This window comes from Aspergillus luchuensis, chromosome 3, assembly GCF_016861625.1.
Source record: "Aspergillus luchuensis IFO 4308 DNA, chromosome 3, nearly complete sequence".
In the NCBI taxonomy this organism is placed as follows: Eukaryota; Fungi; Ascomycota; class Eurotiomycetes; order Eurotiales; family Aspergillaceae; genus Aspergillus; species Aspergillus luchuensis.
Window position 1 is genome coordinate 929,971 of NC_054851.1, and position 17,885 is coordinate 947,855.

The window sequence follows — 17,885 nt, forward strand, 5'->3', positions numbered from 1 at the left end:
GCAAAATCATCTTGTAGTATTTGTAGTGCTTGACTAGATAGTCTCCCCGAGTATAATTCCGCTAATTAGTCCTCCTCCGCCTAATCCTAGGGCAGTTGCAACTTTCTTCCTTAAGCTTGTCTTCTGCTTCTGGGTGTGGGGAGGCTGGGATGGATCATAGGTGTTTTGGTATGGATTGAGATACTGATTCGGATATGCAGGGTACGGGGAATAAGTAAGGTTGTGATTATAGCCGTTGTAACCGTATTGTGGCTGCTGGTAGCTAGTGTATCCTTGTTCTGGGTTTGGCGCGTAGGCAGACTGTGACGCAGGCTGTGGAGTGTACACTTCCGGTAGGTTATGGTCATCTGGATTCGGACCTCCTTGGCCCACTGGTCGATCGTGTGTAGTAGTAGTAGTAGTAGTAGTAGTAGCAGTCTCACGACTAGGTGGGGCGCCGGCAGGAGGCGGAACGGGTCCAGCAGGCAGGGCTGGCTGGTCTGGTCGTTCCCAGTGGGACTGTCTGGTATGGATATTGATATAGTACCTATTATAGTGTAGTAGGGCCGTCAGTGGGTGTTCATACAGAGATGAAGTAGCAAAAGAAAGAAGGAAGAGAAGAGTTATATACCTACCATGCTTGATACCGATGGTCAAACTCGGCTTTCCAACCCTCGGGTACAGAGGGAGGAGGCGGAGGCATATTGACGTTGATCGAATTAATGATGCTCAAGGGGTAGTACCAGGTATGGCAGCCCGCAAAACGTAAGCAGAATATGGCACCCAGGGGTAGAGAGATGCAATATAAATAGGGAGACGCATCAGCAAATTCCACGTGATGATAGGCAACCACACACGCATGACTTAGACCTCGCCAGACCCCTCCCATGCCCTTGGGTACTATCTGCCTACGGGCACCCAGCCGCAGATTCAGGATTTTAGTGCAGTAGTGTGAGACTCCAACCAGGAAAATAGTTCGGTCAGCCTCGCAGCGGGATCCGATACTGAAGGAGCTTCTGCATTTATAGTTTAACAACTGATATCCATGAGGCTGTTGATATCTCTTTCACTAAGTCTGATATCAGACAATCTTGATTATCTCACTATTCTTTTGAGTAGAAATGAAGGCTACGTTTGTACACCGACAGTAATTTTGTGGGAAGAGATTCAGCTGAAGCATCCCCGCTTGTTCTTGTTTCGGATCAGACCTCCAACCTGTGTAAGCTTTTTCTGCTAAATGCAAAAATAAGACGATTGGATCTTGGAAAACAAGCATAGAGGTTAGTAGGGCTAAGATTGCCTGGACCCCACTCCCTTTTCTTGGCCCTGGTCTCTCAGCTCACTCGAATGGCTGAGAGGGAAAGGACGTGACTTAAAAGAAGGCTGGGCACGTAGATAAGCTACTTAGTAGATTGTGGAAAGACTGAATAACCAATCATACCGTCCCATGTGGCACAGGCCGCTCTCGGGGTCGGGAGATAGAAAAGGAGGAAGGAGATAGAAGGATGATCTCACTTTACCAGCCCCAGCATCTCTAGGCTTGATCTTCTTAAGGTGTTTGTACATTCCTGCCCAACCATACTAGCTTCTTGGGAGTCTCTGACCTGCTATAGACAGCATTTACTGAGAACCATACTTGAAAGCAGGCCATGAGCGCTCCCGATTACGCCTTGGCAAATTACTTCTCTGAACCCATAGGTTACCCACCAAGATCACTAAGCAAGGCAGACTCGCCAGGCATAACACAATGTCTATAGAGGATATCTTTTTGCCTAGATCAGTCAGGGCTACTATCAATCTAGTTAATGTGGCGCTCCGGGTTATTCATATTTACCTAAGCTTTTAATGGATGGTTAGCTCGGGATACCAGTCTTTCACTGAATAGCCTAACAGTCAATCTCCAGAATATCTACTGCTTCAAGCACACTAGGTGTGAGAGTCTGGAATCTACTATAGTATAAGCTGTCATAGACAAACAGGAGCCTGAAGTACATACTTCTAACCAAGATTATATTTTACATAAGAAAAGTCATTATATCGTAGATTCTATATAGCATCTAATTCTATAAGATAATCTATTAAAGATTGTCAAGATGTAGAGAAAAACGTATGTGTATTCAATCTATCTCAAGAAGGCGGGTGGTTTAAAACTGAAGAAGTGGTGGTCGGAAACCACGCAAGGAAGAAGAGGTGGCGGAGGGGCAGCTGACACCTGCCTGACTGCAGTAAATGTCTCAACATAATTTCTTATTCATAAGGCTGCTTACTGTGTCTGTACAATATCGAATATACGTAGTAAATATACAGACTTCCTTGATAAGGTTATGTCATCGTAGATTCCAGGCTCTTGTAAGGAGCACTTGTTTTAATGAACTGGGTGCCAACTAAGAATGCCTGGCTTAGTCGCTGTTGGTCACATTTCAGGTTTCGCGTTGCTCACCTACGATCTCATCAATTATGACCCCCAGGGCGCACTAGGCTGATGTTGAGTGGAGTCTGTCCATTGTTGAGCGCCCGCCCCCCACATCAGGTTAAGCGTGTCTCCTATCCTGAGTATGTTTTGCCTGAAGTTATAGAACATCCTGGATATGCAGTTAACAAAGCCTTGAGTAGACGTTGCTAGCCTCCACAGTGGGTAGTCGCTCGGGCCAGGCTCTAGAATAGGGCTCGTCGCTCATGACGGGGAAAAGGCCTCGAAATGATATCCGGTCCATCAAGCCGGGGGGCTAAGCTCATGGAGGCAGAGTATGACAATACTTCTAATATTAGTCGGTCCTTGATTAATGCAAACATCCAGGCTCGTTTGATATTCGCGAATCAAACTCCCAAGATTGAGCAGAATGTCTGGTCTGCGTGACGCGGGCTTAAAACTCCGACATCAGCTTGTGCTACTCGAAAGGGGGTGTCTCCTCACACGGCCGCCTCAGCCCGCGCTGGGCTTAGAACATCCCTGCGGATGTTTGGAAGACATCACAATTATTGGTGGTTGAGGTCGATCACTACTCTTGTCAATCAGCCGGTTTGCACGCGTCCCTACGCCGTCCGTGCCGGACTGAGTCCGTTCTGCGACGGTCCGTTGCTGTAAGCGCCGGTTGGCTTAGATTGTGGTTCCGGCTGCATTAGTGCTACACTGCCAAATTATAGCACTCACATCTCAATCAAGCAAACATGTTTAGCGTCAGGAACTGCGAGCTGGTGCTTTACTCATACGGGCATGGGTCATCCGCAGATTAATTGGACTCGCTGGGTGATTGCCTGGGCACCGCGAAAAATAGAAAAGCGTTATTATCCCCGCTGCGTCAATTCACCCATTGACATGGCTGCGCCATGCGCAACCTTCCAGGACTTTCTTATTCTCATTTATCTTCACTCGAGACATGACTCCTTCAGCCTTTCATTGAACCACTACAATGGCAGCACTCCGATCACAACATCGGCGACGGATCGCTCTAATCATCCTAGGAATATTTGCCGTTTTCACCTGGACTTTCGCAGCGTCACGATCGCAGAGTGCCGGCAGAGCTACCAGCCATGAACAATTCTGGTCTGAGTTCTACCCTATACTCATGGCCTCAGAGCCCTACTCCAATTCTCCAACAAGAGTCGCAAACGCCGATTCTGTGGGATTCGACCCCAAGAACACCGATCCACTACCTGACCTCCTGCGCCTCTCCAAAGAGGACGTCTCCGCCATGAGACTCTCACACAGCAAGTTCGTCGACTTAATTAATCAAAATCCACCGAGCCTACACTACCAACCACACACTCGCGGCCTTGTCTCGACAGCCGGCGGGTCTTACCTCCCCGTCCTCGTCATCTCCCTGCGAATGCTTCGCCGAAGTGGCTCGACGCTTCCGATGGAAGTCTTCCTCGCCAGCTGGGATGAGTACGATGGTTATGTCTGTCAGGTTGTACTTCCTTCCCTGAACGCGCAATGTATCGTTCTCTCCGAGATTCTCGACGCCATTCCCGACAGTAGGTCCATCGAGAAATACCAATACAAAGTCTTTGCCATGATGTTCTCCTCCTTCGAAGAGATTCTCTTCCTAGACGCAGATGCATTTGCTCTCCACGACCCAGAAATATTGTTTACATCCGAACCATTCACCTCAAAAGGTCTAGTCACCTGGCCGGACTTCTGGCGACCAACCACATCACCACTATACTACAAGATTGTATCACAGGATGAAACCGCACCCGGCAAAAACAAAAAGCAGCGCCAACACCAACACCAACAACAAAACCCCGCTACAATTCGCCAATCCACCGAATCAGGAGAACTGCTCCTCTCCAAACGAACACATACACGCACCCTCCTCCTCGCCGCATACTACAACTTCTACGGCCCCAGCCACTACTACCCTCTCCTTTCACAAGGCGCCGCCGGCGAAGGAGACAAGGAGACTTTCATCGCAGCAGCCATCGCCCTCAACGAGCCCTTCTACCAAGTCAGCGAGCCCATCCGCGCAGTGGGTAGAGGGACGCCCGATGGCTTTGCAGGGTCCACCATGGTCCAATACAATCCAATAGAAGACTATGCGTTGACCAAGAAAGGCGAGTGGCGCGTCCGGGGCGCATCCGTACCACCCCCACATCCATTCTTTGTCCATGTCAACTTTCCCAAGTTCAATCCGGCTACGGTGTTTCATGATAACGGGCCGGTTGTGGATGAGAACGGGAGATATACGCGAGCGTGGACGGCGCCGGATGATGTGGTGGAGGCATTTGGGGGAAAGAAGACGGAGAAGGCGTATTGGAGGGAGATTCTGTGGACGGCGTGTGCTCTTGAGGGTAAGAGTATTAGTTGGAAGGGGAGGGATGATATTTGTTTCAAGACGGCGGATTATTGGAGTTCGGTTTTTGAGGGGATGGAGGGGGTGGATCTTGCTTAGGGGGGTTAATAGCATAGTACCTATTGAGTTACTAGTTGTCCATGAAGTCTTGTGCTGGTTACAAGAGGTGATTGGGTTGTATATAGCATGGGGATATGTTCAGGTGTTTGTAATTGAGGTCTTATAATGTCACTAATGTGAACTTGTCTCTTAATCGGTCTTGATTCACCAAGTCTGACAAGTATCTGTAGATGAGGGAGGTACTATCATAGAGGTGATAGTACTGGGGAGTTGGACAGACACTTTTCGCATCATGATAGTATAAATGATACCAATATAAATAAGAGAACTCAAGCTGTTCGTCGGGACAGTAATTGAGTGGAACTATTGGCCTGCTACAGTTGATCAAATATATATTCTAAGTGATATGTGGTTCTATAGCTTCAACTGGATATTATTCATTTGCCCACATTAGTATATTCTCGACTTGGATATATAGTGTATAGTGCCTCAAATCATGGTATTGTTATTGGTAGGACATTCTTCACAAATGAATAAGTACCTAGGGTACTAACTCCTACCTCAGCGTGACATGCCCTCATTTAACTCCTATTGCTATAAGTTATCATATGCAATATTCGAGAATGGTCATACCAAATGTCTACGGAATTAGACAACCTACTAACTGAAGTTAAGTTGTTCTCGATAGTATATACTTGCGTGTGTTACCTGCCAGCTGACATTCCTCAACATACTCAATAGACTACCCTATCATCCTATGAATATATAGCAAGATTGAGTAGTACCTTCATATTTCAATCCCAACCGGTCCTTATTCATTACAGACAACTCTAGTTATTCCAATTCCGTCTAGACCACTCATAGTTACGAAGTCCTTTTCATCCTTCAATTTCAACACTAGCAGCAGCAGCAGTAGAAGTAGAAATGACTCTCTACGCGTACGTCATACCAGCCATGCACGTCAGGAATGGGCATGTCAGTAGTAAAAGCTATGTACGAGTAGAGTAGATCTAAGCTTCAGCATTCCTCCGCCGTTACAGAATCCCATCAACCATCGACTGATCGACTCTATACCTACCTGACTCATCACCTTAAAATTATCGGGCTGACATACCAGCGCAGCGAAATTATCCGCGCCAATCAAGGACAAGAATTGGGAAGGTATCCGGATTTAGTAGTTAGTAGACGTTGTCGCATGCGGACATGAAACAACTTGATGGGGTGGTTTGATAATCCCCTTTCCCCTTCAACGCCCCCCCGTTTCTCCCCCGTTTCTTCCTCCCCATCATATACGGGAGGAATGCGGGCTGGCCGTTAACGGAAAGGGGGAGAAAGGGAGGGAGGGAGGGAGGGGCCGAACCGAGGAGAATGGACAGTCAGGTTCAGTCAGCGACTTCGGTCGGTCAGCTAGTCATTGTAATTAATTAGATTATTAACTAGCTAGTCAGGTATGTAAGTAATTATGAAGATGCCCGTGCGTGATGGGGGTGGTGAGCAATCAAGTAATTTTAAGCCTCTCTTTTGGTCTGCCCGGTTTGAGAGGGGCAGACCACTAGGTTAGGTATGGGTCGGCGGCTGTTGGACTAACATGTTGCTTACTGGATTGGTAAGGGTAGAGTTGTGTGTGACTGTGTGTGTATGCTCTGCGGGGCTCGGGGACTGAACGCTGAATGCTAGACTAGGGAATGAGAGACAGAGAGGATACTACTCCGTAGTCCCCGAGACATCATGGGAAGAAACAAAAACCACCACGCACACTTGCTCCGTGCTTTTTAGGCAACAGATCCCGGGAAGCGAAAAGCAGCACTAGGGGAACTCGGGAGTGGGAGTGGGATGCGCTTTTCACGGCGCGCCGGATCCGACGAGGCCGGGTAGATAGGTAGACTGGATGCTATTCACGGGTGTACTTAAGTAGACACTATTGGAAACCAAATGGGGCAGATCTAGTCGGAGATCGTTAAGAGCTGACTGAGTGACGGAGTATTCCGTCGCCGGAGAAAGGAAAAAAAGAGGAGTCAGAGAGTCATGATCCTGCAGTGGAATTCGGAGCGAGGTATTTGGTCGTACGATGGATCCAAAAAGTGATAAGCAAATGTGATGACCAAAGCGCATGCGCTGGGGGAGTTATTCGGTCGGAAATGTATCAACCACCCCCGGCACATCTGATGCAGCAACAGACATAACCACAGTACAGTATTTACTGTGTTGTGATGCAGGTCAGTGACTTGGCTGGCTACCTACCCCTATCAGTGGCTCTGGGAAGTGCTTTAGTGTAGGATGGATGCTTGTTTAGCGTCGGCGGTAAGTCTCGACTCAGTCGGATACTTGCCTAATTGGGCAAGGCGTGGGCGTGCCTGGCTCTCGGACGGTCGGAAAACGGCACTCCATCGCCATTCGGCCTATCATTGCTGTGGCTGAGTTGGGTTGGACCAATGGTAAGGATGATATGCACGGATCATCCGCGGGTCTGTCCTGGTCTTTTCCCGGTCGGGTCTAGACGAGGTTGCACAACTGGCAGTAAGTAAGTAGTCTAGCACAAGCAGGTACCTCGCCCATTGTGAGGCAGGAGTCAGGTACGAGGGAAGTACGCTGTGTGTACCTGCATATACGGTATCCAGTCGATCAATGTGGTAAGATGGGAAAAAGAAATTATACTCCGTCTTCAACCTCCAGATGCATGCTTGTCTGTCTATTTTATTTTTTTTTCTCTCGGCTTTCACTATCCCCGGATTTGTCTTGCCCTACCGTATTAATAGCACCCGTTCATGTGTTCGTAGGAAGGTGCCAGCGATTAATTAATTTATAAATTAATAGATTCGGCGATAGAATCCAGATGGAAGACTAGCCCCCGACTAACCGCCTCAGTAGTCTGTAGTCTGTACAAGTCAGCACGAGTGCCGAACAACGCTTCTCCACCCACCCCCCCTAGCGCTGTCATCCGCAGTGGTCCAATCAGGACTTATGTGATGGCGAGAGGGGCGGGTACCTGGACCGAATCACCAGGGATAATGGTGGAAGTGGTCGGCACGGGCGGAGTGCAGCGCCAAAGATCAGTGAGTGATTTGCGCTGAACGACAGAAATATGGGTAGAAAAGCGAGGGGGATCAAAGTAAATACGGAAGAAAATCGAGGCCAAAGGATATTAATAGAAACCCAGCACGTCGACAGCTCCGGGATTACGGTTGTACCTGAGAGGGTGTAAGAGTGGGAGGCCACTCATACGGCTGGCCAGAAAGGCAAAAATGAGGTCAGTCACCTGCTGGAAGCGGTAAAGTCCCTGATCCTCTTTCTGTGGACAATGGCCGGAGAGGCCCGAACTGCCCTTACCAAGTCTCCCACCAGCGCCAACCTCTTCTCACTCGCTCCCTGAATTGTGCGGTTCGCCATCCATGGTTCCAATCCTGAAGCTGTTATGGGTAAAGCAATCAGTTAGTCAGGATGTCCCCTTTCCCACCCATGGTGATGCGGTGCCCGGTGACGGAACCACGGCCCTGGTTCTGCGGTTCGATTCAGGAACCGGGTCGAGTGGCAGGTCGCTTCTTGGGGTAGGTTTCTTGGCTCCGCCTCTTTTTTGTCCTCTTTTCTTTTTTTTCCCTTCCCTCTTCCCTTCCCTTGATATTTTTTTATTTTATTTTTTTCTTTTTTACTTCTTTTCGCTTTGCTTTCCGGTCCTGATTCGGCAAAATTATGAGGTCACTCCACCACCTGAAACCCTTTTGTAGCTTGTCAATCGTCGGGCGCTTATGCGATCCCGTCCGGGCTTTGGAACGGTCCAGGTCACGTTGTGTCTGGTTCGCTACCCCTGGTTGTATCCGTAGTCCGATCGCTCGGTGGGTTCGCCTGCACGATGTTTCTGGAGGCATGGAGGTAGACAATACATGACTTAGTTGCTGGTCCCTACATAAATGCATCTGGAAATGACTGGAATCGCGAGCATGGTAGCTATTTATGGCTATAGATGGTCGAAGGGGATGATGCTCCGATTCGGCTGGGTCGGTCGTTGCCTTGCTTAGGCATACGGTTCCGAGTTTCCTATGCTGGGTATCTTCTGCTGGAGCGACGCAGAGTGACTGACTGGGGAGGGGGAAAGTACGAGCATAACCTAAACCATCCTGAGGTCGCAGTCTTCAACGTCCACAACCATGCAGAAAGGCACGGAAGAGAATGCTTATTGGATGGCTGGAATCCCAAACAACAACGTCGGGCAGCAGGTGCAGATGCCGCGACTGGATGCAGGGGCTAAAACAAGGCGGTGGGTGTGGGTGGAGGGCGGTGGTGGTCTTGTAACATTCTGGTCCTGCTTCAAGCCATGTGAAATTCTGTAACAACCCAGATGTTTTATCCCCTCCGGATGGAGTAGTAGCAGCAGCATATCGTGACCATAACAGTCTCATTTCGATCAACAATGTCTAGATCGTGGGAGAATAAATACTCAAAGTATTTGGTGATCCTGAGAGATGTGAATTAGAGAGAAAAGGAAAAGAGTATTGACTTTCAATGCCCTGAGTGAACTGAGCTACGGTGATTACTTACTCCTTGACTCACAACTACGACTACTACTTGTTGGAGCTGCCTCGCCAGAAAAAATTCTATACCAGGAAAAATAAATCGATCATTAATAATAAAAGAAACGAATAATCCGAAAAGGAAATAATAGGAAAAAGGAAAAGGGAATAAAAGGGCAGAAAAAAAATAAAAAGAAAAAAAAAGAGAGGCGGCCAGCCCCACGGAGAAAGTCAGGAACAGCCGGTGCCAAAACAGTCCAGCGCCAACTACTGAACCCGCTAACCACTTTGGGCCCTCCCCCATCCCATCTCCTGACCGTCGCGCTCGCTCGCTTTCTCCTCTGCCTCCTCCACCCGTTTGTCTCTTCTTCTTCCCTTCTTCTTCTTTCCTCCCTTTCCCTTCCTTCCCACCGACCATCTTCGCATCTTTCTTTCCTTTCCCATTCACTCTTTTTTGTGTTTTTCACCCCTTCCATTCTTTCTTTCAACTACATTCGCTCGCTTCAGTCGATCGTTTCACTCTTTCACGATCTATTTCTCAATCTAGCTGTATCTTCGCTTACCTCAGGGCCGCCCATTGACGCAGACCTTCGCCATTACCAAACACCGCCCCCCCCCCTCCGAATCTGTACCGATCTACTTTTGATATCTCAATCTCACGTACAGCCTCCCCCATTACGGTTGCGAAGAGCAAGGATCATATTTCCCTTCCAAGCTGCCTAGGTCAGCTGTTTATATTATTCCCACGACATTTGATTGCCCTCTCATCCCGACGCTTCTGCGACGCGCTCATCTTCTCTCTTGCGCTTTGCTTCATCGGAACTCTCGACTCTCGACGTGTTTCCAGCCAAAGCGCTTCCATTCGTTTGACATTATCCGCATTCTCTGGCGCTTGACGCTGCTTCAGAGATCCGGAAACTCCCCTCCCCTATCCTCATTGACTGTCGGCCGGATCGTCACACCACCCATACTCCTTTTCCTTCCACGGAATCTCCTTTCTACGAACTTGGTCGTATCGCATTTCCTACCATTCAACTTCACTCAATCCCTGCAAACATGTCTTCGACAGACACTCCTGACCCTTCGACTACGTCGAACTCTTCCTCCAACCCCGCTTCTACCATGACTTCGTCTTCGTCGACTACTTCGAGCCCGTCCCCGGCCATGTCCAACTCCACCACGGCCGCCTCCGCTTCGGCACGTCGACCTCAGCGGAAGAGCACGCTGACCCAGCAGCAGAAGAACAACAAGCGCCAACGGGCGACTCAGGATCAATTGGTCACCCTCGAATTGGAATTCAACAAGAACCCGACTCCCACGGCAGCCACGCGCGAAAGAATCGCCCAAGAAATCAACATGACTGAGCGGTCCGTCCAGATCTGGTTCCAAAACAGGTTTGTGATCCTTACTATCATTCCTTACCTGCTGCTAACCGAATCTGTAGACGCGCAAAAATAAAGATGCTTGCTAAGAAGAGCATCGAAACGGGTGAAGGCTGTGATTCTATTCCCGAGTCGATGCGCCAGTACCTGGCCATGCAATTCGACCCCACTAAGCCCGGTGCAAGGGACCCCTTTGGGCGCACGGGTGGATACGGAACCGGTGGTGTTTATCCCCATGAGTCGGCTCCTTCTGGCAAAGTTGGTACGTTTGAGTCCGCCATTGCTATTTTGTCACGAATACTGACGATCACAGTTATTCATCACTTCACCTGTCGTTCCTTGACTATCGGTAGCTGGCGACGTATCGGACAGAACGCGATGGATCTGGTAGTATTCTATTCCCCTGAGAAGGCCTGCATGACGTACTATATCAACAACGATTCTGCTGGATACAAGATCGAGTACCCGTTTGCCTACATCAAGAACATCACACTGGAGTCGGGCGACCAGACTCCTCAGGCAAACGGTGCTCCCCCGCGACCTGGCGGTCTTGTTGTTGAGCTGAACCGCCCCCCGCTGTTCTACATGGACTCCTCCAACTCTGGTGGATTCTACCAGTGTGGTGACTTCACCGAGGATCAGCAGGCAAGCCAAATCCTGGTCCACCATCTCGGGGGACATCCCAAGGTTCTCAGCGTGCAACTTGCCAAGCTAGTGTCCCTGGAATCCTTCCAGAACCGCCTTGCGTACAACAACTTTGCCATGAACCCGCCCATGTCCCCTCCGTTTATCCAGCGTCCTGCATCGCAGCCGAATCAATTCGCTCCGGCCTATTTGAACGTGTTCCCCGAGAGCCATGCTCACCTGAACATTCCCGCAATGCGCGGACACAAGCGCCAGAGGAGTCGCTCAGTTCCGGTAGCTGTCGACTTCTCTGCCATGCAGGCTCCTCTTGCCCACTATAACATGCCCCAGACTCCGGCTCAGTTCAACCATGCAGATACGGGTATCTTTGCTCCCGTTCCCCAGTCGACTCATCCTTTGGCTGTCAACCTTCGGATAGATACCTCTGCCTCCTATGGGTTCGACCCGCGGACACACCCCATGTCTGCTACCACGACAGCTTCCCCATCAGACTTTGCCAGCCCTGGGCTTTTCAGCACTGGAGCCGGCGGTGACTCAACTCCTGTTGCTACCAACATGGGGACCCCCTTCAACCTTCCCTTCGTCTCGCCCGCTGTTGACTCAACCGTGGCGTCCCAAGCATCTTATTCTAACGTCAGTCATGCCGATCCTATGATTGCGAACCATTCTCCTCCATTGTCGAACATCTCGCACGCTCCCCAAGATATGTACGGTCTGGGTAACGAACATCAGCCCAACTACACGGATGATGGCATGTCCATGAATGGGATCTATCCCAAGCATAACATGAACTTCGCTGTTCCGGCTTCTATGGGTCTTGAGACCAACACATACGATCTGCCCATGCAGCCCATGTCCGGCCATACATCCCCCGGGGTCCATGGCGATTTCCAGAGCCTGAGCCTGGAGAACGTTGATCCCAACGGCATGGCCCCTGGCTCCTGAAACCAGAACATGCTATGACCCGTATTGACGTTGGCTGTCTTCGGCCATCGGCCTAGCCATATCTCCATCTACCCTTGGGTAGCACCGCACATTGGCGCGGATCTTCAAATTTCCGCATCTTCAATGTTTCGAATTTTCCTGGCCACTGGTCTCGAGTACCTCCACTCGGACTGATGAGATACCCAGACATCCGCGTGATGTATGGCCAATCGACGATGACGGGAGGATGTATTCTTTCTTGATTATGTTCTCAGCGTCTTCTGTATTAATAACCTTCTCCGGGGCTGGTCCTGAGCGTTCATTCGCATTTCTCATTTCCCAGCAGGCTAGCTGGGCTTTTCATCTTCTTCTCTGCCCTGACCATTTTTCTTTTCATTTTGTTTATACCTGGTCAGGGTTTAACGTGGTTATGCCAGAAAGTCAGACAGATGGCGACATTCGGTTATTTTCTTGGATTCTTCTGGGTTGGCGGGTTAGGAATCGTTTGCTCATTTCCCTTTGTGATGGTTATTTATCGTCCTGAGATTGGCGTCTGCATATTTTGCTTGAAGCAATCCTGTCATGTAGCACATTGATAATGGTGCCACTATCGAGGCGGAGCTGAGACAACCTCCGTCCGGATTGTGCGCACGGCTGATATGGAGACATTTCTCAGGTCCAACCTGAACCATGAAACACCACCAACTGCCCCACGCGCTGCTCGTAGCGAATACATTCATATAATAGTAGAGTGTCAATCTATCGACTGCGCACATAGTAACAGTAGTATACAGGGGTATCGTATCTAAATCAAGCCGATAATCCAACGAAAAAAAACTCCCTACCGACCCTCCCACCCCTTCGGCACCGGCGCCTTCAACCCCCTCGACTCCCTCAAATACTTCTCAATCCAAACCTCCATCTTCTCCAACAGATTCATCTCCCTGCCTCCCTCAGTCACACCATCCCGACACCAAACACTCCACGACCCCATCTCCACCGCCATCAACACATCCGTCCCCAACCGATCCCCCACCACCGCAATCTCATCCGCGCGACTCACCACCCCCCTTTCCCGGAACCACTCCAGCACCTCCCTCCCACAAAACGGCTTCTTCTCGCTCCCCTCGGGAAGCCGAAACACCGGAATCCGCAGCTCCCCCAGTTCCTTCTCCAGCTCGCGCACCTCTGCATCATACCGCGGGTGACTCCCCGCGCGGTTCGAGACAATCAGGATTGAGTTATCTGCCGTGAAGGGGGACGTTGGGGAGGTGCGTAGCGCGTGCAGCTTTTTAAGGATCTCGGATGGGAAAGAGGTGGTTTTCGGGTGGCAGAGTGTGTTGTCTTTGTCGAGGACGAGGGCCCGGATTGTGGGTGGTGGCTTTTGGGTGTTGGGGTGGACTGCTGGGCCGAGGTTTTCGGGTAGGTGGGTGATTGTTGGGATGGTGAGGTGGGGGAGGAAGTTGGAGGGGGTTTTTAGGAGGGTTGAGACGGCCAGGTTGAAGGCGCGGAGGTTGCTGTTGGGGGGTTGCATGGCGGACTTTGGGTAGTAATTTGGGAGGTGTTGTAGATGGTGCTGTTTAGTGGGGTATGAATTTGATGAGTGTGGTGGTTTGTAGATCTTAATGCATAGTAGATCTAGATCTATTGCTTGAGGGGTGGGAAGTGAGAAGTGTGAATTGGTGCGTAATGTGTATCAGATTAATTGCTGGAATGGAAGCAATGGATGGATAGGATGGATAAGATGGAAGAAAGAAAGAAGACTAGTTCTTGGCCGAGAAAGTCTCCCGCACCGCAGAGCCGCAAAACTCTCCGCCGGCGGATCGCACGCGCCAGACACAAAGACAACCTTCCCTTCCCTTTGCCATTCTGTCTTCGTTTCACGCCTTTGAATAATAGTCAAGCTCCTTTTTTCAGCTTGCTTTATATTATCTTCTCCGGACTTTCATTCTCTTTTCCTCCACGGCTTCGCTAGAATCTCTCACATTCCGCAATGGGCAAGTTGACCAGCACGATCGGTATCCCGATCAAGCTTCTTAATGAGGCGCAGGTTGGTTCTATCCCTGCTTTTTTTAAAGCTATTGGCTTGTTATCTGTGTATTGCGATTAGGCTAACACCGGGATGGTTTGTATAGGGCCACGTCGTCACACTTGAGATCACGTCCGGGGTTGTCTACCGTGGAAAACTCCTAGAGGGTGCGTTCACACCCCTCCTCCTTTACACCTATCCATCCTTTCCAATACAACAATCCCAAATACAGCTATCACTAACTTCTTCTGCTACAGCTGAGGACAACATGAACGTCCAACTGAAGGATATCACGGTCACCGCGCGCGACGGCCGCGTGTCACATCTCGACCAGGTGTACATTCGGGGAAGCCATGTGAAGTTTTTCATTGTGCCGGATATGCTTAGGTTCGTTGCTGCCACCATCTCTCCCTCTTACATGTTTATCTCGGGGGCTATGGGCAATGCTAACTCATATCGTATAGGAACGCTCCCATGTTCCGCTCACGAGGCCAGCGCGGTCGCGGTGTCGGTCTTGCTCGTGGTAAGGCCACGGTGCAGAGAGCGAGGGGACAGAGAAGGGGTTAAAAAAAATAAGAAACGATATGGATACTAGTGGATGGATGGATGGTGCGGCGTTACTATTTTGTTTCTATTCGAGTTGCTTTCTGTGTGTTCTCCTTTTTCGTATCTATAAACTTGTCTTGTCTCGTATTGGCTTGGCTGTCTGGGTCGTCGGGTCTGATATCATATTAAATACATTGAGTTTGATTGGGTTGTTGGATTTCTTGGGGGGGCATTGATGGAGGGTATGTGATTTGTGGCAGTGCTACTGGGTTTTCGTAGGGTGTTTCTTGGGAGGGAGACAGATACAGCTAGCTAGCTAGCTAGCTAGCTGATTGTGATAGGTTAATATCAATTACCGACGACACGAAGCAAATTCGAAATACATCATTACAACATTGTGAATAACCCAAAGCATAAATTGTATTGCAAGAGGGCAATGAAACATGGTAAAGGAATATCAACACGAGATCAATCACTCACTAACCAAACCACCACCTCCGAGCTCACTCCGCCGCCGTGTCCCCGCACCCCGTCCAACTTTCTCTCTCTCCCCTCCTCAACTGCTTAACCCTTCACGATAAATTCACAGCAAAACCCTACCTACATCACATATCTCACCTCAAACAAACTCTCCCGTATTAACGACCGAAAATGCCACCCACGACATCCACATCAACATCAACCTCCAAACCAACCCCCATCCCCAACCCCCGCCGCCTCCTCATCCTCACCCCAACCACACACTCCCAATCCATCATCCCTCCTCTCCTACACTCCCTAACAGGCACCCCCGTCACCACTCCTCCAACAGCGCCAGCGCCAGCATCAGCTTCACCAACACTAACACCCACCCTCTCCTCCGCCTCCACCATCGCCGCCTCATCCACCACCTCCCTCGCATCCAGCACGACCATCACCACCACCACATTCGCCGGCTACACCACACACCCGCCCCTCCACCTCTCAAACAAGTACTACACAGCCGATGTCCCAATCTGGGTAGACGAGATCCCTCTCCAGACCCCCGAACCAGCCCCCTCAACATCCGGAAGCACCATCTCCCCCGCGCAATGGAAAACCGAGTTCTCCAGCCCCGAGGCCCAAGTCGTGCGGGACGCTATCGGCGCCGTGATGATCTGTTTCCGGAACCCCGTGCAGATGGACCCCGTACCCGGCCGGCAGGAATCACAGCATGAGGATGATGTGGAGGATAGGGCTGATGTGCGCGGGCTGAAGGAGTTCGTGAGGGCTGTGGGGGAAGTGAGGGCGTTGATTGAGGAGGAGAGGGGTGGGGTGGGGGAGGTGCCCGGGTTGGTTGTTTTGGTGGGGGAGAAGACGAAGACAGCAGGTTCTGGGAAGGTAGCTGGTGAGGGTGAGGATGAGGATGGGCTGGGGTTGGAGATTGATGAGGTGTTTTCGGAGGGGTGGTGGGAGGATCAGGTTTGTGAGATGGGGTTGATGGGAATGGAGGTTGTGAGGTGGGGTGGGAAGGAGGGGGAGGATGAGGAGGTGGGGAGGAATCGGTATGGTGGTATGTTTCTCTATGCTCTTTTTGCTTTGCGTCTGGGGGGTATGTGATAGGTGGTGATGGGTGATGCTAACTTATGGGTGTAGAACTACAGGGCATGCGCCGGATTAAAGAGGTCTTGGAGACGCATGATTGGGCTGCGACGGAGGATGCAGAGACAGGGTTACTGAATGATGGGATTGATGATGATCTTGAGCGCGAGCTTTTGGGCTTGGATGATGCAGACAATGGGTTCGATTTGGAGGTGGATGAGCTGCAGCGCGAGATGGTTGGGTTGCGGATGGCGATTGAGCGGGGAGGAGGGGATGGGTTTGATGATGACGATGATGAAGGGGACGAGGAGTTGCGCGTCGATGCGGTCGAGGCGCTGTTGCTTCGCATGAGAGCCATCAAGGGTAGTGATGATTCCGTTTTGTCTGACAGTGAGGTTGGATGTTTGCTAACATGGCCATTAGATATCAGCGACGAGTTGCCCGAAGCGGAGAGGAAACGGTTTGCAGCAAAGGCCGTGCGTGATATCATGAGGGAGATGTAGTTGCCAAGTATATAGTGTACATTATATTGTGTATTATCATGCCGAGCTTATATCCATCTATACCATAGTACCACTATGACCATACACATATACCCACTTCTAACCTTACACCACCTCTTATCTCCACCCCCAATGTATCCAGTCAACACACCTATTTCTTGCTCATCGCCTTGCGTCTCTGCTTAATCATATGCGTATACAAAATATACGACCCTACCCAAATTAGCACACACACATCCTTCACAAATCCCAAACCTCCACCCCCCTCCCAAGGAACAAAGGTGGATAAAACTCACCAGGAACATAAATCCCCAACACAGCAATCAAAAACCACCTATAAAGCGGACTCACCAACTCCCCGGCAGGCCCCAACGCCTTGTACACCATAAGACACTCACTGGAGATACCAAGAGGATAAAGCACATAGAAGGTGTTATACCTACAACATCCCCAGGGTTAGCATCAACAACACCAAATAGATCATTGAAATTTAAAAAATAACATACCTCAACCAAGCCCACCACCCCGGCACCCCAACCCCCGACAACTGCAGGGCAAAGAACCCATAGCGAATACACTCCGTCACACCCCACGCGCCCAAACACCCCAAGAAGGCGTAATCACCCAGCCCAACAACCTCCTGACTTTTCTCCCCCACAATCACACCCTGGAACGGATACATGATCCCCCAAACGAGAAGAATGCGACTAGCGACCTGCATAGCGGTGGTGAGGACCGGTGCGCGGACGAGACGGAGTAGACTGTGGATGATCTCCAGTAGAGCGAGGGATTGGGTTGTTAGGAGGAGGGGGTAGACGTTCGTGAAGATTTGGGGGATGGTATTCGGAGAGAAGAAGAGCTGCGAGAAGCCTCGGATCGTGCATGTTGCCCAGAGGGTGAGGGAGACGGCGTTGTAGAGGAGGAGGTAGGGGCGAGATAGTCCCATCTTTTCTTTTTGT

At 50.3% G+C, this 17,885-nt stretch overlaps 7 protein-coding genes across 7 annotated transcripts; 4 read left to right on the forward strand and 3 right to left on the reverse strand.

The window, feature by feature from the left end:
* Window positions 1–33: 33 nt before the first annotated feature.
* WWM1_1 (WW domain-containing protein) lies at window positions 34–682 on the reverse strand (the record flags this gene model as incomplete). The annotated part of the gene is made up of 2 exons (XM_041686827.1): window positions 34–526; window positions 615–682. 2 exons carry the CDS (start codon window positions 680–682, stop codon window positions 34–36), a joined length of 561 nt encoding a protein of 186 aa, XP_041540772.1.
* Window positions 683–3,389: 2,707 nt separating this feature from the next.
* On the forward strand, window positions 3,390–4,871 carry AKAW2_30326S (alpha-mannosyltransferase; the record flags this gene model as incomplete). Its single annotated transcript, XM_041686828.1, has 1 exon — window positions 3,390–4,871. One exon carries the CDS (start codon window positions 3,390–3,392, stop codon window positions 4,869–4,871), a length of 1,482 nt encoding a protein of 493 aa, XP_041540773.1.
* A 5,522-nt stretch (window positions 4,872–10,393) lies between these two features.
* Window positions 10,394–12,309, forward strand: AKAW2_30327S (homeobox domain-containing protein; the record flags this gene model as incomplete). The annotated part of the gene is made up of 3 exons (XM_041686829.1): window positions 10,394–10,731; window positions 10,782–10,981; window positions 11,033–12,309. The coding sequence occupies 3 exons, from the start codon at window positions 10,394–10,396 to the stop codon at window positions 12,307–12,309; spliced, it is 1,815 nt and encodes a 604-aa protein (XP_041540774.1).
* Window positions 12,310–13,129: 820 nt separating this feature from the next.
* Window positions 13,130–13,822, reverse strand: AKAW2_30328A (phosphatidylglycerophosphatase; the record flags this gene model as incomplete). Its single annotated transcript, XM_041686830.1, has 1 exon — window positions 13,130–13,822. One exon carries the CDS (start codon window positions 13,820–13,822, stop codon window positions 13,130–13,132), a length of 693 nt encoding a protein of 230 aa, XP_041540775.1.
* A 459-nt stretch (window positions 13,823–14,281) lies between these two features.
* SMD3 (putative small nuclear ribonucleoprotein SmD3) lies at window positions 14,282–14,884 on the forward strand (the record flags this gene model as incomplete). The annotated part of the gene is made up of 4 exons (XM_041686831.1): window positions 14,282–14,338; window positions 14,424–14,484; window positions 14,575–14,704; window positions 14,782–14,884. 4 exons carry the CDS (start codon window positions 14,282–14,284, stop codon window positions 14,882–14,884), a joined length of 351 nt encoding a protein of 116 aa, XP_041540776.1.
* A 630-nt stretch (window positions 14,885–15,514) lies between these two features.
* On the forward strand, window positions 15,515–16,926 carry AKAW2_30330S (adaptin-binding domain-containing protein; the record flags this gene model as incomplete). The annotated part of the gene is made up of 3 exons (XM_041686832.1): window positions 15,515–16,394; window positions 16,478–16,786; window positions 16,847–16,926. 3 exons carry the CDS (start codon window positions 15,515–15,517, stop codon window positions 16,924–16,926), a joined length of 1,269 nt encoding a protein of 422 aa, XP_041540777.1.
* A 151-nt stretch (window positions 16,927–17,077) lies between these two features.
* Window positions 17,078–17,872, reverse strand: AKAW2_30331A (protein tyrosine phosphatase-like domain-containing protein; the record flags this gene model as incomplete). Its single annotated transcript, XM_041686833.1, has 3 exons — window positions 17,078–17,139; window positions 17,223–17,365; window positions 17,433–17,872. 3 exons carry the CDS (start codon window positions 17,870–17,872, stop codon window positions 17,078–17,080), a joined length of 645 nt encoding a protein of 214 aa, XP_041540778.1.
* Between the last annotated feature and the right edge of the window lie 13 nt (window positions 17,873–17,885).